The sequence below is a fragment of the Carassius carassius genome, chromosome 41 (assembly GCF_963082965.1).
Source record: "Carassius carassius chromosome 41, fCarCar2.1, whole genome shotgun sequence".
Lineage (NCBI taxonomy): Eukaryota > Metazoa > Chordata > Actinopteri > Cypriniformes > Cyprinidae > Carassius > Carassius carassius.
In genome coordinates, this window is record NC_081795.1 from 14,566,559 (window position 1) to 14,593,442 (window position 26,884).

At 35.6% G+C, this 26,884-nt stretch overlaps 1 protein-coding gene across 3 annotated transcripts in view; it reads right to left on the minus strand.

Annotated features, from left to right (window-relative positions):
* The window catches only part of LOC132122823 (cell adhesion molecule 1-like), a 172,468-nt gene that overhangs the window by 45,402 nt on the left and 100,182 nt on the right, over positions 1 to 26,884 (minus strand). For 2 of the 3 annotated variants that reach the window (XM_059533265.1, XM_059533263.1), the window contains exons 2-3: positions 13,956 to 13,976; positions 4,675 to 4,821 (exon numbers count right to left, since the gene is read on the minus strand). In XM_059533265.1, coding sequence (XP_059389248.1) covers positions 4,675 to 4,821; positions 13,956 to 13,976 — 168 coding nt within the window. The remainder of the gene's footprint in view (positions 1 to 4,674; positions 4,822 to 13,955; positions 13,977 to 26,884) is intronic. The other variant, XM_059533264.1, reaches the window with a different exon arrangement.

Consider the following 26,884-nt stretch of genomic DNA (forward strand, 5'->3'; position numbering starts at 1 on the left):
TTTTTATTTATACTAAATGTAGTATATTTTTTTATACAGTACCTGTCAAAAGTACTGTCTCTTTTGCTCTCTTTTTGTCCTAATATGCCGATTTATTATCAATGTTAGGTGAGTGCAGGTGAGTGACAATTCAACTATATCCAATGAACAATGAGGCAAGTATTTGACTGGTCTTGACTGATGGACTAGTGTGTAGGGGATGTTACCACTGTTGCCAACTCTCATAAGACAAATAAGCAACCAAAGCTTCAAAAACAAGACCAGTATTATTTATTACCAATAAATGAGCCTGCAACATAACTGAAACCGCTCTTTTATTTGAAAAGTTATTTCACAAAAATCAGCAAACTGCAACAAAGTAGGAGGCGCACGCTATCCACTCATCTCATCCACTCATCGGGGGAACTGTAACATAGCCACATATTTATAGCCTAATAAAATATATTTGATGTATTACTGATTAGTATTAGTATATGATTACTTGTTTTTTTATTATAGTACCTGATAATTAATACATTACAAGAGCATTGTAAAAAAAAAAAAAAAAAAACTTTTACTTTTATTATTGCAATGATCGGCTATTAACTGTGAGCTGACAGTTTCAATCACTGCACTGGAGAATAAGGTGAACATAAATGTAAAGAAACTAAGTTGCTTGTCAGATTTTCCTTACAGGCAACCATTTTTTTTTTTTAAATAGGGTAAGCCCAAAAAGCTGCAACTCACGATCCCCGTTTTTTTCCGCCATGTATTATGAGCAGACTTGGAAACTACAAGTATTTCTCTCTGTACCACTCACATACAGTACTCTGGTCTGTAAAGTAACTGTAAAAAGATTTTTTAGATAATGTTTTATAAGAAAATACAATTGAAGTCTTTCTACTTTTCTACTATTGTTATTGTTTATTAAATTTACTCCCAATTTATGATTGAAATTTTTTTCGTAGTACATTTAAAAATGTTTTTTTTTTTTTTTATGTACAGTAAATGTTTGAATTGAATAAAGTTTGGATTTCCACTCTGACAATTAGATTCAAAGATCAGAACTAACTTTTATATAATACTACATCACAAAGTTCTGGAGAACTTCATTTAAATGAGCAAACTCAAAACTCATTTTCAAAGTTCAAAAAGTCAAAGCTCTAATTGAGCAACTCCATCAGAAGTTTAAGACCTTTGATGATGCATTTTAAGAACCTCCTCTTAATCCCAACTCTGAACCTGGGAATCATTTGTAAGTCTCCTTCCTAAGAATAATGATGAGGCCAGCTTGTTTTGAGCAGAAAGATGGTGGGCGGGGAATGAAAGGCCTGAATTTCTTAGTGTTCGGACTGAATTGCAATTGACATGGGGAGTTTATGCACTATGTTTCAAACAGATCTATGACTTCAGACGTAAGGTAATGCCGGAGGACTGTAATTTCTCTACATCAGTACAGTGCACCTGTAGAAGTGCTGCAGAGATCTTGGAGAATATGAAGGATATAAATCTCTGCAAAGCAAACCTGCACATGAACAGGGCTCATTATTGCACATTATAAATTCTAAAGCATCAGAGTCCGTAAGAGGTTGACAGTGAGTGCATCTGATTGTTCTGTGTCCCAGCTGGCTTGAGGTGCTCTTCAGCTGTCCTAGCCTGCTATCTCAAATTGATGGAGAATGAAAAGAGAAGGGGTGCAGGAAATTACATGTTAGATGCAACAAACACAAATTGAAATTGTTTTGTAAAACAACAGCATATATCTTCTTAAATTGATGAAACAATGGGTAGAACATATTGTCTCTAATGAGGGTATATTAACACATGAATCCTTCAGTTGTCTTCAAGAACATTTTACCTGTTTTTGTAAAGGAATGTACTGTAAATACCACCTTGTGTTTGGACATTGTCAAAAACATCTAAATAAACACAAATTAAAGCTGCAAAGTCCATAGAAAAGAATGACGGGGGGACTATATTTCAGTGTTCTGCATTTAACAATTTGTATTCTCTAAGCAACAGTGCGTTTGCATTTAAATGTAATTTCCTTTCCATCACATATTTTTTTTTTCCATCACCATGTCCCCTTAGGGGCTCATTATGAAACAAATTTATAGTTTAAAAAATGTTTTATTTAAAAAAGAGAAAAAATAAAGTGTTCCATTTGATCCTTTAAAAATCAACAAACAAACAAACAAAAACAATTATGCTTATGCATACTGTATATATATTTTTTAATTCATGAACCAAATTTACAAATATTTGATACATAATGTTTTAAAATAAAATTTTATATATACATATAATCCATGTGTTTGTGTGTTTTTAGCACCATGACGTTACAAGTTTATTCAAGTTCTCCTGGTGTAACAGGCTCTTTTATTTCCTCCTGAAATACTGTATGTAAAACATCAACGAACAAACAAACAAGTAAATAAATACATAAATAAATAAAACCACTGCATTGCTTTATACACTTGTAGTACTGCAACAAATAGCTTGGCATAAGATGTGCAAAGTGGAACCAATTTGACTTCTCCAGTCACAATTGGCTTTACAGTGACTGGAGAAATGTACATTTGTGTAATTTAGATAAACTAGCTGTACTGTATCTGTAAGATGTGCAAAATCCATTTACTAATAGCAGTACAATACAAAAGAGATTATAAACTATACAAAATATTATAAACTACCAAATATGATTAAAATAAATGAAAAATGGGACAAGCTGTGTCCCAAAGTTCTTTAATATTTAGAAAATAAAAATAAAAATCAGAGACCTGCTGTACCCTAATAATGAAGGTATGAAATTTTAATACCTGCAGTGTCGGTTACAGTTTACCCAAAGATCCCAAATGAAGGAAGTTTCTTAGGAGAACAGAAGAAAAACAGTTTGCTATACATACAGTAGACTCTATAACATGAAACCCAAACAGTTATCATCCTCTTGGAATTAATGGTATTATAATTTAGTTCACTTGAGTGTACTGAAAGGAAAGTTCACTAAAAAAGTGACAAAAATATCTTTCAGTGGGGAAATGCAATTTGTAGCGAATATCATTAAGTCTTGAGAAAATGAAAATGACAATTTCTCCGACCATCACTGTTAAAGTCACTGTTTAATTCTAAGTTGCTCTTAAAAGGCTTATAGAGCAGCTCTAGCGTAAGTGACAGGAAATGAGAACAGCAGTCTGAATGTAATGTGATAAAACCTTAGCCATCGTTCCACGGCGGCAACAATAAACCACTGCCGAATCATAATGCTAATATATAACAAAGCGCACCGTGCAATATATCATCGGCTGACATCCACAGGTGCATGCTATATACACTAAGACACATTCACATTCTTGTGCCTTTTTAAATGCACAGTGCCAGCCATCTGTGCTGAAGGGATAAAACTATGAATTGTTCAAGTGGTCATACTTCTCACAAACAGAGCTGGCAGCCCAGTAAACATCAGACAGAATAATACATGACAGCATTAAAGAGATTGAGGGCTGAGCATCCCTCCAGTCATATCCATAGAAATAATGTCAGAGCTTGCAGCAAGAACGCTCACTCTCCATCTCTTTCTGTCTATCTTCCTCCCCTAAACCCCAACCCATATCCTGCCCTTCCCTCTCTTGCAGAACGCATGGATCGGAAAGCTTATGTCAGGTGTAACTTGCACTAAAATATGCCCACTAGGAAAATTAGGTACCACCAACACATTAATTGAATTAAATTCATGACAGAATTCCTACCTGACCTTTCATCAAAGAGTTCTTTTCTCACTTGAATGTTATAACGCAACATAAATGTGTTTCTAACTCCGACATTCAATCATTGTGTTTCTATGAAGAAAGGGTTGTAAAAATAACCCAGTTTCCCCTGAAGCTATGAAATCTTTGCCAAAAGGTCGAGTAGCACTGGAAAAAAGCATTACTGACATATGGCCATGCATAAATAAAGAACAAGCATTAATCCCAATAGCAACCGATACCATAAAACGTCTGTTTTCACAATGTACGATGCTGTTATCAGAGTATTACTCTAACATTTACTTGTTAAGACGAACAAGACATCTACAAATACTTCAAACGTCCTTGAATATTTACTCAAACTGCAGGATACGGGATCCCGCGGAGAGATAGGCCAGCTACACATGTAAATTGCATTTGAAATGCCATGAAATACCTCTGAAAACGTTGATCTGCATATTTTAGGTAACTGTAGGAGTGATACGTTCGCTTCATAGAAAAAAATGAGGAGGTTATTCCCACACATTAACTAAACTAGGTTCGGATCATGGGTCAGACTGTCACTTAGCAACTCATCAAGGCCCTTATTTAGCAGGGAAGGCAAGATTATATGCTTTGCATGCAGAGCGCCGCTGAGCTTCTAAACAATCTCAAGGCTGGAATCTAAACGGTCCGCTCAGAGGACTCTAATCAGCCTGACACAATTACACTCTGTCACTCAATTATTGAAAAGGACCTTGTTAACAATGCAATGCCTTGCTGCTCCTTTAAACAACAGGAGACAGGCTTGGTTATGCCGAGGTGCCAACTTATGAATTTGCATGGGGTTACAGGGATGTTTTGGTGCGTAAAATCGTAATGTTCTGCAAAAAACAATGCAGGCTTTGGATGGATTATGATACTTTCTGCCGTGAACTGAAGTGAGCATGAGAGAGAAGTCAGTACTGCTTACGTCTAACGTCTCTGAAGTAGATGGTCTGTCGGTTGGGGTTGAGCAGTTGGATGACGGAGTCGTCGTTGTTTTTCACTCGGCAGCTGATGATGGCCGTCTCGCCCTCGACCACCGAGACATTATTCGTCACCAGGTTCTGACCCTGCACTGTAACCCAGAGAAAACACAAAAAAGACTTTCAACACAGAGCAACAGAAGTACAATGCCCATTCATTTTCATCATATGGGATAACATGAATACCTTTCGAGAAAGATGTACGAGAGCTTTGAAATGGCTGAGCATAAGTCAGAGTGATTGAGATTTTTTGAATAGTTTAAAAAATTGTTCCTAGTGAAGATAATTCTGTAAAAAGAAATCCACCAATCAGAGTAGACGCTGTTACCTTGGAAACAATAACAGTGGCAGACATGAACAGCAAACACTTCTCATTTCCATGAAGCATTGCAAATTATGTAATCAGTTCCTGTACAATCTAAATACTATATATTTAACAAAATATATTGCTATATTTAATTGCTATTTTATAAAAAAATATATAATTATACTTCATATATTTTTTTATATTTATAATATACAATATAGTTGATGTTTATTGCATATATATGCATATATATGATGTTCATTGCTTTTTATTGCGGAATTTTTAAACTAGAAAATAGAGAAAATAAATTAAAAAAACATTTCCGGAGCCAAGGCCACTAAAAAAGTGAGCATCACTGCAATACCTGAATAAGGTTATTACATTTGGCATGTCTTATCACAATCTGGATTGTAATTACAATGTATCCACTGAACACATTTTTTGTAATTTGGCTGTTGCCTTGCTATTCAGTTAGAGAGGCAATCATGACACTCTTTTCTTAGGCACAAAAAACCCTGAAAATACTATTACAATTCAGATCCTGTTTCAGTCTGCTCTTGTATCATGAAATTGTAAAAGTTGAGGCTGAAGCTGAATAGATGACTGTCATGATAATGCGAATTCTCATGAGGAATCCTTTGAATACTGATGTTTTTGCATAACACATGCATACATTTGCAGAGTGTGAAAGAAACTGAGAGTGACACGCAAATAAATATAACAAGCAACAACATTTGGAGAAGCATGTAGAAGTCGTGCACGCATGCGATGTTAAGATGTACAGGCTGGGTTCTCAGTTTGGACATATTGATTTTACAGTGTTGTGTGTTTGTGGTGTGTGTGGAACTCCCTGGCTACAAGACTGCAGCTCTCAGCAACCGAGAGGAGAAGGCTAGTAATTGCTGCTCACGGCAGAACTTTATCAAAGCTCTCCATCTAAACAAGCTGATGGAAGCTGGCAATCAACAGTGGCTCTCAACAGCATAATACCCAGACCTGGGCGGCAAGCTCTGCCAACACTCAGGCAAGCACAAAGTATCTGATACACTTCACTGAAAGCCAGTAACAGCTGATAATTAGAGGCTGCATCACTCCCTTATGGTTTACATTCAAAATGGGGATCCATTATACCTTGCAGGTTAAGACAGCAGAAAAGCAAAAGTCGCCTTGCTCTATATTTATACCCACAGAGTTGAGAGGGATAAAAAATGACCAAAGAAAAGCTTTTAAACACTTTATCCTCACACCCAGAGTAAACACTACTTTTAGCACCGCCGTGAGACAACAGCCGATGCAAATTTATATGGTTGAGCAATCAGATGCCTACAAGCGCTCATGACATTTACAGAGACCTGCAAAAACATCTTAATTTCCCGACTACAACTGTGACCAGCTCAGCCACGCATGTCCCAGTCAAGAGCAACAAATCAGCATGGAAAAACAACACATTTAGCTTGTCCTCACGAGCTGTGAATGTTGGGGATGATGAAGCATCGTCCACTCCATGAAGGAACATTAGCAGTCAGGCATGCTGGGAGTGTGCTGTACTGCCACAATCTGCGTCCATGGCCGATGCTAGACATCCGTGAAGCCAAGTTTCACGCTGCCACAATCATGTCAACCAAAAGAACGGGAAAATCTCTAGGAGGAAGGCTCAGACAGAACTGAAAAGGCTCATAAAAAAGAGTTTCAGCGCATGTACATTGTTACAGACTGATGCTCGAACTTCTATAAGTGAGCCCCAAAAAAGTATTTGGACAATTAATAGGACAGTTCATTTGAGAATTAACATTCTGTCATCATTTAATCACCACCATCATGTAGTTCTAAACCTGTATGACTTTTAACCTACTTTTCTTTAGGTGGATTTTGGTTACTATGGTTTTATGTTTTTGTTTAAAAAAAAATACAAAAATTCTCAGTGCTCACCAAGACTGCATTGATTTAAAATAAAATATAGTAAAATCAGTAATATTGTGATATAATAAAAATGGCAAATTTTATGTTATATTTTATATATTTCTATCTCAGTTTTCATCAATTATTATTGGTGCTCGATTATTATTAAGGGTTCTTGCTGTTATCAATGTTGTAACATGCTGCTTCTCATCTTTTGTGGAACAGAAAGTTCAAATCAAGAGCAGTTATTTAACTCTTTCCCTGTTAGCATTTTTTTTAAAAGCTGCCAGCCAGAGATTTTAATGATTTTCACTCATATTTGATGGATTCCAGTATATTTTGCTGTATGAATATTTGAATATGCAATACACCAAAATAAAGATCAGAGACTCTACTTTTAAAGCCCATGTAAAGCTAAATAAAATATTTGTTCTGAGTTAACCACCCAGCCAAATTTGACTGCCTGTGCATTCATAAAAAACTATTTTAACTATTAAACATTTTAGCCTATAATAGCCTACCATACATAAATTGATTTAAGTAATCAAATGTAAACATAAAGCACTTTATTAAATTAAAAGTAAATAGATTGATAACAAAACTATACAATATTCAGTAAAAAGCAGGAATAATTCTCTCTTTTTCTTTTGTTGTTTGATTAACAGATGAAGACAGACAGCAGCAGGTTTATACAGTAGGATTCTGTCACGGAATGCACAGATACTGACTAGCATTCGATTACTTTTTAAACTGTTTATTTATACTACAGATATAACGGACTGTGATTAGTTAAAACTAGTCAAGATGGACATTTTGACATGTACAAAGTGCAAAGTAGCCTATATTTGTCCTTGTTTTAGTCCGTCTCGAAACGCGCACATGGAAAGCTCTTGGAGAACAGTGTCTCTTCTGCAGTTCAGCGCGAATCTAACTTTCCTTTTTTTAGTATAGTGCAAGAATGGCAGGAGACTGTATATGACAGTCACTTTACATGATTCGACTGATTTGGATGTTACGTAGAAAGGGAAACAGCGCACCACATTGTTTTAACCTCTGGCCAAAAACAAAATTAAATTTTAATAATCATTGAGAGCAAGGGGGCCCTGTTGTTTCTGGGGTCCTACACAACCTGCGTACTTTGTGTATAGGGAGGATCGGCTCTGCCACTACAACCTGAATGGAAGCTCCCTCTAGCAGCTTATTTGGATTTACACAGCCATACCTATTTGGTAATATGCATTTACATGACAAAGGCATAGCTAGCTAGTAAACTTTAGGATGTAGGCTAGTAACTAATGGTAATGACAGTAACTTGCGATTGAGCAGGCAAATTACTGATGCTAATAGCGCTCTAGTTATTCGTTATTTTCAGCAGCAAGAGGCGCTGCGCAGACAGATCGGTGTATGAGATAAACGTACTGCGAGAGCTATCAGAGAGCAGACGACTCTGCATGCTACTTTGATCATCAAAGGTTGATGTCACACACGATCGATCTCCACAATTCAATACTACATAGTTGTCTTAACGTGTTTTCAGCAATGCATTTCTAACATTTATAATCTGTTTAGAATCCTCTGAATTGCTTTTACATGGACTTTCAAACCTTGCTGAATAAAATAAAAGCAATTTTGAGCATGGCATGGTTGTTGGTGCCAGACGGGCCGGTCTGAGTATCTCACAATTTGCTCAGTTACTGGGATTTTCACGCACAACAATTTCTAGGGTTTACAAAGAATGGTGTGAAAAGGGAAAAACATCCAGTATGCGGCAGTCCTGTGGGCGAAAATGCCTTGTTGATGCTAGAGGTCAGAGGAGAATGGGCCGACTGATTCAAGCTGATAGAAGAGCAACTTTGACTGAAATAACCACTCGTTACAACCGAGGTATGCATCAAAGCATTTGTGAAGCCACAACACGCACAACCTTGAGGCGGATGGGCTACAACAGCAGAAGAACCCACCGGGTACCACTCATCTCCACTACAAATAGGAAAAAGAGGCTACAATTTGCACGAACTCACCAAAATTGGACAGTTGAAGACTGGAAAAATGTTGCCTGTTCTGATGAGTCTCGATTTCTGTTGAGACATTCAGATGGTAGAGTCAGAATTTGGCGTAAACAGAATGAGAACATGGATCCATCATGCCTTGTTAACACTGTGCAGGCTGCTGGTGGTGGTGTAATGGTGTGGGGGATGTTTTCTTGGCACATTTTAGGCCCCTTAGTGCCAACTGGGTATCGTTTAAATGCCACGGCCTACCTGAGCATTGTTTCTGACCATGTCCATCCCTTTATGACCACCATGTACCCATCCTCTGATGGCTACTTCCAGCAGGATAATGCACCATGTCACAAAGCTCAAATCATTTCAAATTGGTTTCTTGAACATGACAATGAGTTCGCTGTACTAAAATGGCCCCTACAGTCACCAGATCTCAACCCAATAGAGCATCTTTGGGATGTGGTGGAACGGGAGCCTCGTGCCCTGGATGTGCATCCCACAAATCTCCATCAACTGCAAGATGCTATTCTATCAATATGGGCCAACATTTCTAAAGAATGATTTTAGCACCTTGTTTAATCAATGCCACGTAGAATTAAGGCAGTTCTGAAGGCGAACTGGGGTCAAGCAAAGTATTAGTATGGTGTTCCTAATTATCCTTTAGGTGAGTGTGTATATATATATATATATAATTTTTTTATCTTACCCAAACTTTTGAATGGTAGTGTGTCATGGTTTCTATAAAAAAGTTAGGCAGATTTTATCAAATAAATGCAGTGTCGGTGAGCATAAGAGACTTTGGGTGGACTTTGTGGTTGTCAAATGTCCATTGATGAACTGCATCTGTAGTTACTCTTCTAGCAGATCTGACAAATACTGACTTTATACATTCACTAAATATCATCTTGAGACTAATAGGTCAAAAGTCACTGCAAAAAGGAAAGTTGTGAGAATTGTTCCCTCATCATTTTACATTTTCTATGTGGTGGAGCATCCAAAAATGACAAACATTGTGTTTTGTACTTCAACATTAAAGATCCCAAAAGCCAAAACTATCATATGGATGGATAACTTATTTAATCAACACACACACACGCACGCACGCACACACGCACGCACACACACACACACACACACACACACACACACACACACACACACACACACACACACACACACACAGGTTTACTTAACTATCTAAATGGGGACATTACATAGACTTCTATTGTTTTTATATACATACTGTATACTGTAGTTATACACTTTTTAACCTAAACCCACCCCTACCCCTCTCAGAGAACTTTCTGCATTTTTACAATGTTAAAAAAATAGATGATTGTTTCCTATATTTTTATACCATTTTTACAGATGAGGACGTCCCCAAATGAAGGTTTTTGGTATTTTGTCAGGTTTTGCTCACTTTTGGGAATAAATTTGTCCCGAAAATATGGAAAGGTAGGTACAAACACACACACACACACACAAACACAAACACACACACACACACACACACACACACACACGTGCATGCACACATAAATATAGCCAACTCACAGTCCATGAAAAAAAAAAAAGATATATATATATATATATATATATATAATTTTATGTCATTACAAAGAAGCTGTAGGTGAACATGACAGATAGACTACAGTCACATGAATGTGTTCTATCTTGGCAATTGCAGTCTACCTCATCTACAATGTCACCTCAAGCAAACCAAAATGTGATTGGCTAAAAGACTGATTGTGATTTAACTTATTCCTTTAGCCTTCAAGGCCATGACAGTCTAGTTCAGTTCTGCCTCATAACCCCACCAAGGTGTCCATCCTTCATGTTTACAACAAGCTCTGTCTCTGACCTCTCCTCAATAGTGCTCATTATATGATTATTCCTGAAAACCTAGTGCTATGACTATACAAATACCATTTCTGCCATCTAGGTAGACAGCTCACTATTATTTGGCACACAGCCAAATACATGAATGAAATATTAATTTTCTTTATTACGAATATGCCATATAATAGGCGCTCGGAGGATTGGAGTGCTCTACAGGTTGAGTCACATGACTCAGAAATGTAATTAATGCATGTGAAGTTACATGATAATAGAATATCTCTCATTCTCAAAGTCTTTTTAAGAACAGATCCCATGGGTAATATACACATTTCCTGAAGCGAGAACTTCTTAAGGTTAATACACATAAAAGGGGAATGTGTTTTATTCATTTTAGATTATATTAGTATTATTAATTATTTTATATGCATTTTAATGGGAAAGTTGGCTTAGTAATTTATTTAAAGAAGCCATTTTTAGAAGGTTTAGAAGGCTTCACGACACGTCAAATATTAATTTTCATTTGTACTGTACATCACGAGTCAGGGCTGCTTGCCAACAGGTTGATGTGAAACAGTCTAAAAACAGAAGATAGAATGCAGTTGTTAGGCAAAAATAAACCTACTAACAGATGTTTAGACAGCATCCTTTCCACTGTCAGCAAGAGAAATGGGAGTGCAACTGGGAAAAGAAATAGCTCCTTTTCTGTTGAATGCACAACTTTACCATTTTATACATACCTATTCACATGTTTGAGGTAGGTTTGAACTATGCCCCTATTAAAGCAAGTTTTGAACTGGCTTTGTCAGAATGAAATTGGCACGGAAGAATTACTGATTCATTGACTGCAGAGTGTGGAGGCGTGCAAGCGCAGTAGTGAACGTCTTTGCATTGTGAAGAAGTCATCTGAAATAGATTACTCGTCTGAATTTAAACCCATCTGTTTGACTAGAAAATTTTCTTTTATGCCTTTTTTCTTCACAGAATGGTTTCCTCAAAGTCACTGCCTTTACAACTGATGTGTTTTCAGGTTTTTCTTCACTGTGTGAACATCACAAAGCCTGTCATGAAAAAAAAAATTATATTTTGCAAAAAGGAGAAAAGCCTACATTTAAAACAATTTAGATTTTTTTAAATTGTGACATTATTTTCAAGACATTATTTAAAGAGCATTCTATCTATCTATCTGTACATAAAAGATTATTGTAATCATTTTATTTACTGTAAAGTGACTTTACAAGACATGCAAATACTTTACAGTATATAATGCCACATAAAATATGATAACAAGAATCTTTTATTGCATCATGGTATTGACAACTGAAGGAAATGTCATGAAAATAATGTCACAGTGCAAAAACACTTAATGGTCCTAAAATAAGCATAATTTAAGCAAACTGCTTTTTCTTTAAGCAAAATATAATCATTATTTATTTCTTTTGATTGTGGAGATAAACTGACTGCGACGTGTTTTGGCAGCTTTGTACGATTCAGCCAACTGCTGTTGATCTGCTAGCCTTCATCTCTCCGTATTGTGAAAAAAGTTGTGAAAAGTGTACATAATAATTTAACCAAGTGCATCAAATTAAAGGAGCACACATTTTAAAGAAAGGCACCATACCAGTTTTGGACTGGATTGTTAAACTGTGGAAGGTCTCTTTTGATAGCACAGACCTTTGTCACATATCTATTGTATATGTGAGTGTTATCTAAATTCATTACCTTAAATGACTGATATTTAATTTTAAGGTTCATGCAGTTATCTGCAAAGTTGTGAAGCTGACGGTGTGCACGGTTAATAAAAGCACTGTCTCTTAAAAAAAAAAGAAAAAGAATTGACTCTGAATCACCTAAATCAGTCATCAGGAATTTGAATCCTACTTGATGGCTACATGTCACTGTGTAACACATTTGCATAATGTTCTACGCTGGCCTGCCACGGACAACTTGACCCCGCCCTCAAACACTTTAGCATTTCCGTGTGGTTAATATCATGCTTGCTCTTGAAAGATGGATCAGTACCCAGTTTATTAGGACCAGATTACTACACTGAATCATAACCTGAAATTATGACAAATAATAGATGTTTATATTTTCTATCCATAAACTTAATTCTTTATAAAAGAGGTGAATTTATACAGTAGAATTGATACCATCTTTTCTCTCTGTAGATTCTCTCGTTTCCCAATCCTGGTCCTGGAGAACCCCCAACACTGCATATTTTTGTTGTCTCTCTTATCTGACACACACATTTGAGGTCTTGGAGTCTTCACTAATGAGCTGATCAGTTGAAACAGGTGTGTTTGAATAGGAGACTAAAATGTGCAGCGTTGGGGGTTCACCAGGACCAGGACAGGGAACCACTGAGTGATGGCAACGGGCATATCATTTCTGACACACGCTGTACGCAGTCGACCAATAGCAAAGGACTGGGCCATCTAACCAATCAGAGCAGAGTAGGCTCACAGAAAGGAGGGGTTAAGAGACTGATTCTTCGAACTGCTTTGTAGAAATCATTTACAAATCAATGAGAAAAACAGTGAAATTAAATGTTATATTTTTGACATTGCATACATGTAAGACTCCCAAAACAATATTAGAAATCTTATGGCATAATTACAAAATGCAACCCCCCCCCCCCCCCCCAAAAAAAAACAACAACAAAAAAAAAACTTGAAATAGCTGAATGAGTATGACTTCTAAGTGTTTATGGCAACATTGGCTAATAATATACAGTTTAGAAAAAGTTGTTGTTAAAAAAAATATAATATATCCAGTTTAAAAAGCACTCCAAGATGAATCTTGTGTAAATCAACCACTGGTTTCATCTAGAATTATTCAATGGAAATCTAAAATGCACCTGGTCCTGGGTATGTAATATAGCACAAGGGGTTTGATGGAAAAACTTATAAAATGTCAATAAATTAGAGATAAATATATATATATATATATATATATATATATATATATATATATATATATATATATATATATATATATATATATATATATATATATATATATATATATATATATATAAATGTAGACAAGGCAGGATCAGAACAAAGAAACATTTAAGTTTGAAAGACCAGCTATTAAACCATGCACAACTGGAAAACAACGTGCAAAGAAAGACAATGTAGGAGTCTGAAGACGCCAGATGGAAGAGGAAGAGCAGTACCTGATATGTTCTGAGCAGCTCCTGAGCAAGCATAAGGAGAAACGGGACACATACAATAGTGTTAAAACAGAAAACTTTTACTTTTCACTTCATCAGATACTTTGCATGCACCAAATTTCATTCAGGCCTGGATTTTATTCTTCTCGTAGCATATGTAAGATGAAATGACACTACTGGGTGAGATCACACACTTCTTTCTTTCCTGCATTAGCATTTTATTCAAGTGCCGTGTTACACTGTGCTTTTTTGATGGCAAACTGCCATCCCTGTCAAAGTCAAGGAGACTGTTGTAGAAGAAAGAGAGCTATGGAGAATCCATTGCTGGACATCACAGACAGAGCAGAAAGACAAGAAACATACTGGCTGAAAAGGGAGGTTATTTGTTTTGTATTCACAGGGATCCATATGCAAAGTGTGCATGTACATTTTTGTAGAGCTGAATAAACACAGAAACATTAAGAATCATTTGGACACTTTCTGAAATCTAAATGTAAAACTTTTGCTGCTGCCGGTTATCGAGTACAAACTTCAACTCAATCCAACAGTGAGACTCTTAACCGGTTTGCAAAGGATACTTTCATATAGCATTTTATCCATCTATTAAATTACAATGTTATATTGCTTGGTGAGCACCCTCCAAAAGTCTTATTTTTTGACATTCAAAGAATTCAAACTCACTAGAAAAATATAAATCTGGAGCCTTTCTCCTATAATAACACATACTTTGCCTTGAGGGAAATTTCCCAAACATTTGAGTTAGGACTAGCATTATTATAATTGAATATATCTCAAATATTGTAACAGATGTCCAAGATCTCCATATCCAACTAACAATCGAGTTCACAGACGTTTCAAGATTATAAGCAGATCAATCAATATGAATCTTCTAGATTCATCCAGCCACACACAGCAGACATATAGCGCTATAAATAGAGGATCCTCATGTCAATAAGCTCCTCAGCCTGACGTTTATCAGACTGGAGTTATGGCATGTCAGTAGGGCAGTGATTAGATGTCACTGCTGTCAGTCTTCTTACAAGATATTGATGGTCAGATTTCAGCAGAAGCCCATTTGATGCCATCTGAGTGTAGACAGCTGTTCTAGCAAGGCATCGTTCAAAAAGGATGATTTTGAAAGCTGATTCCTCTCAAATGCCAGTTGTGCAATATTACAACGGCAAAACCTATACAGGATTTGAAGAAAAAGACTATGGTAAATCACATTACACCTTTTTAGGGAATATCATTTACCCTCATGCTGTTCCAAACCTGTATGACTATCAGTGGTACACAAAAGTTTGTTTTTAACTCTAATCTTTTGTTTTGAGATTTGAATTGACCCCAGACCTGATTCAGTGTCACAGACAGACTGAGACAATCCACACAAAAAAAAAGTGAAAGAAAAGCGGAAGATTATCGTTTTGAATTCTGGCGCTCTCTTGTGACGGCTTGTGACGCGCGCTCTGACACACCTGTCAGCTAATGGAGGAGGAACTTAGCGATCGCCTTTTTCTTTATTTGTTTTATTTTTCAACAGTTTTCATATATGTGTGAGTGTGTTTTATGTTGAATGTGCCTGGCTAGACATAGTCTCAGAAAAATAATTGCAGGAATCTAATTTTTCATGGATCTTCTTCAGATTTGAAATAGAAACTCATGAGACATGTGACTTTCAACCCATTAGTTTTCTAGATTGCTCCAGGACTCATTTCATGTATTTTTATGAAAATTTTTTTTAAATCAGTGCGGTAAAATAAATAAATTTCAAGGCACTTCAGTGTCTATAACTTTTCATATTTTTGAGCATTATCAAATCTGGTTTATAAAAAGTAAAGCCCAAAGGGTCTTCTTTCCAAAGACACCAAAATTGTGTGTGTAACACACTTAAGTAAGGAACTGTTACAATTTTAAGTTAGATAGGGCACTTTCAGCTGTGAGTCTCATAATGGAGGGTGCTGGCTAACAGGTTAAATTAAAAAATTAAATAAATGTCCCATTTGAAACTATATGGGGTGTATAAATAAGCAACAAATTCAAAACCCAGTAAGATTTTTTTAAGAAATGTATATTTTTATTCAAAAAGGATGCATTAAATAAATGTAACAGTAAAAAAACATGCTAATGTTTTTCATCAAACCAAAGAATCCTGAAAAAGTATCATGGTTTCCTAAACTTTGATAATACTAAGAAATAAGATTTCTGATTCTGAAAGATCATGTGTCACTGAAGACTGGAGTAATGGCTGTATATATTAGTATATTAAAGTTAAATATATATATATATATATATATATATATACATACACTCACCTAAAGGATTATTAGGAACACAATACTAATACTGTGTTTGACCCCCTTTCGCCTTCAGAACTGAGAATCTATCTATCCATCCATCCATCCATCCATCCATCCATCTATATAATTCAGGCTTAATGAGCATAAGAGACTTCTTTCAACCTCAAAATATTGCAAACTTTTTGTTTTTTTGGAGGTCTGTCAAGCTCTGAAAAGAAACAAATACATCATAAAAGAAACATAAACTGGTCCATATTATTTATTTGCTATATTTCAAGTCTTCTGAAGTTATATGACACCTTGTGTGATGAATAGATTCACAAAAGAAAAACGGCCCCAACTTTCTTTGGAGGGTTCATAATAAGTAATGAAAAGTATTGATATCTGAATATGTGAAAGAACTGAACTGAATAATTTTCAACGGAACGTCTCGTCATTAATCAAAACAGTACATATTCAACTGAAGAGAAATACAGTATATCAGTGATTAACAACCAACTGTAAGCAATAGTATGGTTTCATCAGATTGAAATATAGAGCATGTCATACAGGCCACTTCTATTATATTTCTTTAGCCACCATTCATTGTAAATACCGGGAAAACAGAAAGAAGCACATTATTCAAAAAGTCTCAGAAAGAAAGTCATACATATTCATATATATTTTGAAACAACATGAGTGTGAATAAATGAGAACCAGATGAAGAATTCAACCATTTCAATATTCCTTTAAATAGCTAAGATCAAGCTAGTGTTTTTAACTATTTATATATAGTATCTGCATTAGTATATCACATTAGCAGCTAAAGTTGACCTCTAAATGTGTGCCCTGCAGATATTCAGCCCCATTTCCCCTTTGATTTCACAGTTATATTTCTGGTTACCCTGCTGAGCGGCCATGTTTGCGTATTCTGATGCTATGTGCTTCTGTCCATTTCTGTGGTGTGACTTTGAGCTCGTATGTGACCTGCTGTGCTTTCATTTAATTAAAAGGGTAGGGGTGGAGATTCAAAGTGTACCTTAACAGGGATCTGATGGAAAAACTGTGCATGCCATGTGCACCCAAGGACACATGATACAACCACCACAAAGCTCCCGGTTGTAAAACAATGACATTTTATCTCGTACCATTTGTGAAAGTGATTCTGTGCTTTAATAGTGTGTTATTAAACCTTATATGATGCTACAAATAGACTTTTAATCCAACTACTTCATTATAAGGTGAAAATTATATTAATAAAACTCTACATTTAAAAGCATATAAAGAAATAGTTTATAAAAAAAAAAAAAAAAGTTAATTTGGCTAAATTTAGCATGGCCGTGGTTTCCCTAAAATGAGGAAAGGAATTAATTTAGGAAAATACCAGCCACTATTTACCTAAAACCACTATTTACCTTCCCATTAGTTCTGGGAACAAATTCTTAATTTGTGGCCATTAATTATTATTATTATTTTTTTTTTTTTTGGTCCTTTGACAGCCCCTGGTCTCTATGAACGGTTGTTATATGGAAAGAAAAAACTAACTAAAACTAAGATAAAACTATCGTTTTAATGATCATATTTTTACAATTTTTTGATCTTTTAAGTCTCATGTTCTCATTTCCCTTCCTCCACTGGTGCCAGGTGTGTTTTAATGGCTGTTGAGCATAAAATATAATTAAAACGAAAGAAACAAATGAAAGCACTATTCAAACTGCCTGTAAGTGCTCTGTATGTAACGCAGTCACCTCACTAAAGAAACATTTGTATAGACTTTCCATGAGATCAACCAGAAAGAGTTTCTCTCACCAGTCGGTATACTGTATGTACTGATATCGGCCTCTTGGATATGTGTGAATAGTTATCAGAGAGTGTGAAAAAGAACCTGTTCGTGCTCTGTTGTTGGCCATTTTCCACTGGAAAGCACATAAACTCTAATATTTATTTCAATTTAAGTCATAAGTTGCCCCAGTGAAAATAAAAACAAAGGTCATTAGTAAATCAAGTACCATGGATAAATGAGGATATTCGTATTTTAAAGAGAAAGTGTCAGAAAGCAGAACGGAAATATGGAAATCAACTAGACTTCATGTTTTTTAATAAGACAGTTAAAGCTGCAAGATCTGCTTATTTTTCAAATTTAATTGACACCAACCATCACAATTCTAGGTTTTTATTTAATGTAATTAAAGATTTGACATACCCGCCAGCCCAATATTGTGTTGAGCCCTTTAGATTGTAGGTCTTTTACGTAATTTTTTGTGGACAAGATTGCAAATATAAGGGCTTTGATTTCCACTCCTTTGGTTCATTGTGAGGATAATCCAGGCTGTAGGGAGGTATTGTTGGATTCCTTTTTACCTGTATCAGAGCAGGATATTTGTGAGATTGTGCAACAGTTGAAAACTTCGAGTTGTTTTGATGATACGGTTCCTGTAAGATTGTTTATAGAAGTGGTTGGAACTATAGGTCCTATTCTACTGTCTATCTATAGTGAACAGTTCTCTAATTTCTGGATGTATTCCGGAGGAGCTAAAGATTGATCCAACGGCTCCTGAAGAAGTCTTCATTAGATCCCGCAGTTGAAAATGATTGTAGACCTATCTCTAAACTACCTTTTATTTAAAAAATAATAGAAAAGGCAAAATAATAGGAAAGTAGCCAAGCAATTGTTGAAGGTCGTTAATGAGAATAATATTTCTAAGAAATTTAAGGCTGGTTTTAGAGCAGACCATAGTACTGAAACTGCTCTTTTACAAGTGACTAATGATTTATTGATGGCAAAGGATGCTGGTGAATGTTCAGTTTTATTTTTATTAGATTTGACTGCAGCTTTTGATACAGTTGACTATTTTATTTAATTAATACATTGAAAACATGGGTCGGGGTTTCGGGAACGGTGTTGGATTGGTTTGTGTCTTATTTGTCAAATAGAACATTTGTAGTGTCAGTTGCAGATTAAGCATCCTAAAATTCTGAAGTTGTATGTGGAGTTCCGCAGAGATCCCTTTTAGGACCAATTTTGTTTTCAATTGACATGCTTCATTAGGTGCTGTAATCCGAAAACATAACATACATTTTCACTGTTATGCAGATGACTTACAGTTATACCTATGGAGTTGCAAGGATCTGAATAGTCTTGATGTCCTACAAGCATGTTTAATAGATTTAAAAAATTGGATGGCTTTAAACTTTCTGCAGTTAAATACAAAAAAAAAGTGAAGTTGAGACAATTGGTACTGGACAATTGGAGCTCAAGTAAATTCAGATTGAGCTTGCTCTAATTAGGGATTTTCCAAATAATAAAGCAGGTAGTAAAAAATGTGGGTGTTTATTTTTATACTCATTTAAACTTTGAATTTCATGTCAAGAAGTTTGTTCAATGTTGTTCTTAGACTGTACGAAACAGGGAGATGTCTTAGATCTTCTTTTAATGAATTGCTGGCAGTTCCAAGAACTAGATATAAAACAAAAGGAGATAGGGCTTTTGCAGTTTTGGAGATGAAATAGTTTGTATTTCACAGTTATGAAATAGTTTGCCAGTGGATATTAGATCATCTGAATGTGTGTCTGTTTTTAAATGTTGATTAAAAACGTACTTGTATAGATGTGCCTTTAATTATTTTGTGATGTTTTTTGTGTATTTTAGGGTTTGATATTTTTGATATGATTCTTTAGGGTCTTAATGAAAAGTCTATAACATACTTTGGTTAAAATTTCTCAGTGGTAGCGTAAAAAACCCTTTTACCCTGTCAAAGTTAGCTCTGTTTTTAGCACGCATGTTGCTTTAAATGCTAATGAGCTCTGCTCACCACATCCCCCTCTTTCATGGGGTGACGAGCCATTCTCATAATATTGTTTACTTTAGCCATGAAACTTGCTAACTAGCATAAAGCAATTTGCAAAGATTCATAAAAAAACCTTTATACTCACTTCTGTAGATGAAGCTGGATCACAAATTATTAATACGAACTTAAATGCATTTAGGCAGATGGAGGACCGGAACATTTCCCTTCAAAAACTAAAGTAACATTAATCCTCTGCATCTTCAGCGGATCAGATGTCAGGAGTAACTAAATGACGACTGTTATGTTCATTTTTACATCCAACAACAAAACATCTCAATCGCTTAGGGGTCATTCTTGTCTTCCCCTGCACCGGAGTCGACACAATGGTGGACTGATGACAGCTCACTCAGGGCGAGTCTAAGGTAAGACGGCCTTGTCAATCAACTATCTTGGGAGGGGCCTGTGCAGAACTACGTCACTTTGACAGGAATCTCAGATCAGCCTGATTTGAGAAAGGGGAATTTTAAAAACCCGCTTGTTTTTTTTTTTTTTTTTTTTTTAATTATTATAGGGTTGATGTGTACACACACTTCCAACACACATTTATGTTCAAACAACAACAAAAGTGAATTTTGCATCCGATGACCCCTTTAAAGCTTAACCCACACTGATGAAATGCTTATTTGATGAAAGGTCATCTATTAGATTATATTCTTCCTTTTTCCCCATAATGCACTATTTCTTTATATAACAATCTGTGGTGAATGGCTGTGTGCTCCTGTCCCTGAGTCTGTCATGTGGAGCATGGGGACAGTAGGTGGATAATGAGAACATAAGGGTGAGAGGAGCTGACAGGGACATCATCCTCCCACTAAGACCGACAGAACACAGGTCACAGAACAGTCACTAAACCTGCACTCACCCACCTGCTGGACTTCACATTAATAATCTCCCCGCTATGGACCAGGTCCACTCTGACTTTCTCCAAAAACGGAGAAAATGCAATAGGTGGCATAATTACTTTACTTTGTATTTAATGATTCAGGTAGATGCTTCTCATTCAAAATTCACATTACAGAAATAATCAGTACAACACAACAAGTGAAATCTGACTCCCAAAAGAATGACACCACTAATGTTGTTTTTGGCGGCCTGTTTTAATTTTAGTTTTAGTCTAGCCTTTGTGTGATGGTGTCATTTTAGTTTTTATTAGTTTTAGTCACGTTCATCCTCTTTTTAGTCTAGTCAAGTTTCAGTCAATTAAAAGTCTGAGCATTTGTCTAATTTTAGTCAGAATTATCCATGACCATTTTTGTCTAGTTTTAGAAAACTGATGACATTTAGTCTAGTTTTATAATGAAAAATGTATTTTAGTCTATTTTTAGTAATGCAATTCAACATTATTGCATTATACATTTAATTATAATCATCGTCACATGACCAGCATTTACGTTGCATCATTTTAGTCACGAGATTCGTTGAAGATGATATTGAGTCATAATTTTTGTTGACAAAAGCAACACTGGACACCACTGATTTGGTTCAGCACAGGTGAATCCCAAATAAGGGACTCTTATGAGCTGGTACTTTTTAGTGAATCAAACCAGCAGCTAATGCTTATTAGTGCATTAAATATATAAAGTGAATTGTAGTCTATGAAAGCTCAACACTAAATATTAGTATCGATTATTATATCTAAAAATAAACAGCACTTCAATGGTTAACTGGTTGTTAATTTATAAGTAATGTACCAATTGACAGTATATATTACGGCATTAATTGACATTGTTTTCCTTAAGAAATATTAACATATACTGTATTTGATATCTCTCCATAATAATTTAATTAACTCAAAATTAATCATGAAATCTGTGTCAGTACCTGATTTTTAAATAAATGACTCCACATATGGTTCTTTTTAGAGAATCAAATATACATAAAACACCACTTATGTAGTGTGATTCGTAAACAAATTGTTCTTATGAGCTGGTTCTTTTTAGTGAATATTTTGCATTACAGTGCTACAATACAGTGCTTACAATTTTCATGCAAACATTTTCATTTTTTAAGGACATTTATGTTTTTGTGTAATAAACAATTCTGGTACTGGGTTGTGTTCATTTGATTTCTCCTGATGCCAAACCAGTTAAGGACCGCTGATTTATGTTTGTCCGATTTGCAAGGGAGGCTGCATATGCTCCATTCATTATAAATATTATAATTCAATCACAAGTGTCATACTATGGGAAATCATCTATCCATTTAAAAGGTTAAACCAATTACACTACCAATGCGATAGTGAGCCGCTCTACAGATACACTTCAGAAGATCACGATTTAAGCAACAACGCTCAGCATAACTGATACACAAACTGTTCTCCCCAAAACACCTGTGCTATTCAGTCACTGCGTGCCACCAATCAGATCCCTGGGTAATAGCATCCATCAGGCCCGACTCCATTTACCATGAGAGGCACAAAAATGCATCAATTTGTTTGCTTTTTTAATGTCTTTTGTAACACACAATCAGACACCTGTCAAAAACACCTGCTGCCGATTTGTTGGGCTACAAATGGAAAGGTGGCCCTTTGTCTCACCAACGAGTTTATAATCAACGCTGTGTTTCCACACTGCTACCAGCATTTTTCAATTTCCGCTTCTCCTTTTCTTAATAAAATCACAACAATCAATCCGCTGTGGGTGGGGGGAATGAATGATGAAGCAAACATCTCGACTAACTAAGCTTTCATTCGTCTAGCATCAGAGGAAATGTACACCGCGAGGAGTGCTAATAATGACTTTTATTCAACTTTTGGCAGGTCAAGGTCCCTTTCTGGCTGTCTTTCCATTTGAGACCAATATTTACAACATATAAGATAATTTCTCACCTGGTAGTCTTGGTCTCTTGTTCCTATTGATCGTTTTCGATTTTGATAAATATTTAAGCAATTGCACATAAGCAAGAGTGTATGGAAGCTTATTTTCTCACAATTGCAAGTTTATATCTCACAATTCAGACCTTTTTTTTCTCCCAAGTTTATCTTGTAAATACAAGTTAGAATCTCATAATTGAAAATTTACATCTTGTATCATTACAAAAGATATTCAAGTTTATCATTGTATTTCAGACAAAATTTGGCCTGATAATTTGTAAAATATATTCACAGCTTGGAAAGAAGAAAGTGATGTGACATTTAGCCAAGTATGGTGACCCATACTCAGAATTTGTGCTCTGCATTTAACCCATCCAAAGTGCACACACACAGAGCAGTGAACACACACACACTGTAAACACACACCCAGAGCAGTGGGCAGCCATTTATGCTGCAGCGCCCGGGGAGCAGTTGGTGGTTTGATGCCTTGCTCAAGGGCACCTAAGTCATGGTATTGCCGGCCCGGGATTCAAACACACAACCCTAGGGTTAGGAGTCAAACTCTCTAACCACTAGGCCACAATTACGAGATTAAAATTGCCTTTTAAGTATTAAAGTCAATTTTCCACAAATTGATGCGATTCTTTAGGGTCTTAATCAAAATTCTGTAACGTCGTTTGTTTAAAATTTCTCAATGGTAGTGTAAAAAACACATTTTTTTACCCTGTAAAAAACAGCTCTTTTCAAAACAGGCTGATTTGTGGAATTCTCCTTTAATGCTAATGAGCTCTGTTGACCCCGCCCCTCTCTTCCAGCTGCTCTATGAGACTGTTTACTTTATCCACATTCATAGTGAAACTTGCTAATTAGCACATTATTAGGAAAGGTGATTTTCAATGATTCATTAAAATACATTATACTCACTGCTTTTGTAGGTGAGGCTGGATCATAAATGATTAATTCGCACACGAACAAACGCATTTAAGTAGATCGAGGGCGCATTTCTCTCAGATCCAAATGTAAGTTAATCCTCTGTGATTTCAGTTGCTCAGATGTCGGGAGTAAATGACTACTGCTATGTTCATTATTACATCGAAACACCTCAATCACTTAGGAGTCATGCTCGTCTGCATCTAGGACTTATGACGGCTCACTGAGGGCGGGTCTGAGGTAAGGCACAAGTCCAGTCTGTGCTGAAGCGCTGCTGTCAATCAAACAATCATGTGAGGGGCCTCCGACCGTGTGACGTCACATAGTCAGACGGCTCGATTTGAGAAAGGGGAAAACATTTAACGAGATTACAAATAAAACACTTGGTTGATTTTTATCATTTTAGGGTGGTTGTGTACACACACTGCCAACACACATTTCAGTTCAAACAACTTGTAAAAGTGCATGTAGCATTATATGGCCCCTTTAACTGGTAAATAATATTCACATTATTCTACACCTGTGATCCACAAATCTGTGGATTGATATGTTTGATTAGGGTTGGAGTTAAACTGAGCAGGAAAGTGGATCTCACAAGCCAGATTTGAGGATCACTGTTCAGTTTTGTGTCCTAATGTTTGTACTTGATTCAAAACACCAAACCTGTATATTTGTTGCACGAATTAAGAAGTGCTCACAAAAACATAAGTGACAAAACAAGCAAACTCAATTTTTGCAGGTCTAAAAAAAAAGAGTGGTTTTCCAGTATGTTGGTTTGACAGTGGACAATATCTTTTTACTGGATAATATCCTTTATGTAGGCGGCTGAACTAAGCATTTCTAACCCTGTACATTATATGGGGTTGTCAAAACCCAATGGAGCTAAAATAACATTTATCTTTAGCATACGTTATACATTACAAAACATGAATAGTAGCATAAAAATCTTTAGTACCTTTTCTCCCTACAAAACATTACACAGTATTTGTTTTGACACTTTCTTTCTTTTATTTCCCTTTTCTTCTATTGCTCAAAATGAAGTCTCACCCCTGAGGAGATGCGAAATAAAGTGTTTGATTAGTTGTTGTTATTCACAGGCAACTTGGGATTTCTTCCTGTGAGTCTACACCGGTTCGGCTCCATGCAATATTACTGACCATAATAACAAATTAAACATTAAAATATCTTTACTTATTAAAAGGAAAGCCAACATGCTTATTTAATTAACAATTCAGTAAATGATTTACTCATTGCATAATTAATGGTGTGGAAGAAAAAAAAAGAAGAATAAAATGTATTATTTTAATTTTTTATATAATTAATACTTTTATTTAGCCAGGATGGATTGAAATTGATCAAAATTAACATTTATAATCTTACAAAACATTTTTTTATTCTAAATAGATTCTATTCTTTTAAACGTTCATATTAAAATGTATCAGTTTCCACAAAAACATGAAGCTGCACAACTGTTTTCAACAATGAAATCAAAAGGAAATGTTTCTTGAGCAGCAAATCATCATATAAAAATGATTTCTAAAGGATCACGTGACACTAAAGACAGGAGAAATTATGCTAAAAATATATTTTGAAATATACTGTAATATGGTACTATAGAATACACAGGCCTTAGTATTCTATCTTTCAATATATACATACCCAATTACACGGCTTTTTGCTGTCATGCTTCAGACAGAAACTGGTAAAATGACAAGAAAATGATGGGGCACTAGTCTGTTAATTATCATATGTTGTGACCAACGTGTCTCATAAAGAGTCTTTAAAGCGTTTCAGATGACCTGAGAAGAATGTGGGCTGTTTTGGCCTCACATCTGACATCGCACACAGAACCGCACCTTGCTATGTAGACAGCATACAAAAGGATCAATGAAGCAATAAACAGTTTCCATACTTCCAAAACATGTTTTCTCATTGAAGTCATTCATTGACTGAGTAGCCTTTCCCTCCCACAAGTAGACCACAACTGTTATTTTACCAGTCCATGTCTCAGAGGCTTACCGTTTGGACGCATATGAATTTTAAACAGCGGCACTGTGTTGTGTCTGAATTAAAATCATTCTGAATTATGACAAAATGATGTGTAGACTGGGCTAGTATTGCAATGCTCCTCCACTTGTAACGAATGGCTGGAAATGTTATGCTATATTAAAAGAATAAATGACACTCAGTCACTTAACGTTTCCAGAGTGTGAGCGAGCTCCATTCTCCATGCACCATAGCGGACGTGATGATGCAAACAAGTTGCCTGACAAACTATGTGCTGTGGAGACCTCGTGCTAAAAAAAACCCTCTGGGGAAACATAATTCATATTTCAGGGACTAAAATCAACATCATTACTTCAAAATAGTTATGGCTTTAAAACTAGCTTTAAAGACTAAAAATAATTACATTAAAGTCATTATTGCTACTTACTTTAATCATTTACTCACGTTTTTTCGAACCCGTATGATTCATTTTCTTCTGTGTAACATTATAAACGTGTCACACTATAGGAACAGAACTGTTAAATCTACAGTATGTTTGTTTGTTTTGTATTATTTGTTAGTGGTATGCTTAAATCATGTTACTAAACAGCTTTAAAATGTTAGCAACACAAGAGTTAATGTTGAATTAGTGTACACTTTACAATAAAGATCACACATTCAACACACAAAAATGAATAAGTCCCTGTGTTCATGATGGTGCTGATGAAAACAAGGTTGAAGGATTTACACATTTAAATAAAATATATCAAAATGTCATAATTTCTCCTTTTGTGTTCTGCACAAAATTAAATGAATCGTTTCTTCAAGTCTGTCTGGCATATGTTGTATGACACTTAAAAAAAACAAACAATTTTAACAGTAGTTTAATTTGTGCGGATATAAAAGTCGTTCTTCCTTATGAAGGAAATTCTAATCAATATTAATTAATTCCAGTTTGCTATTAATGCAGAATTTTACCTGCTGCCAGTGTAAAGTATGTCTTATTGATTGACTGTATAATTACCCAACTTGCTTGCTTAATTTGTTGTTAATTTGCCACTGATGGCAATCACATTTGAC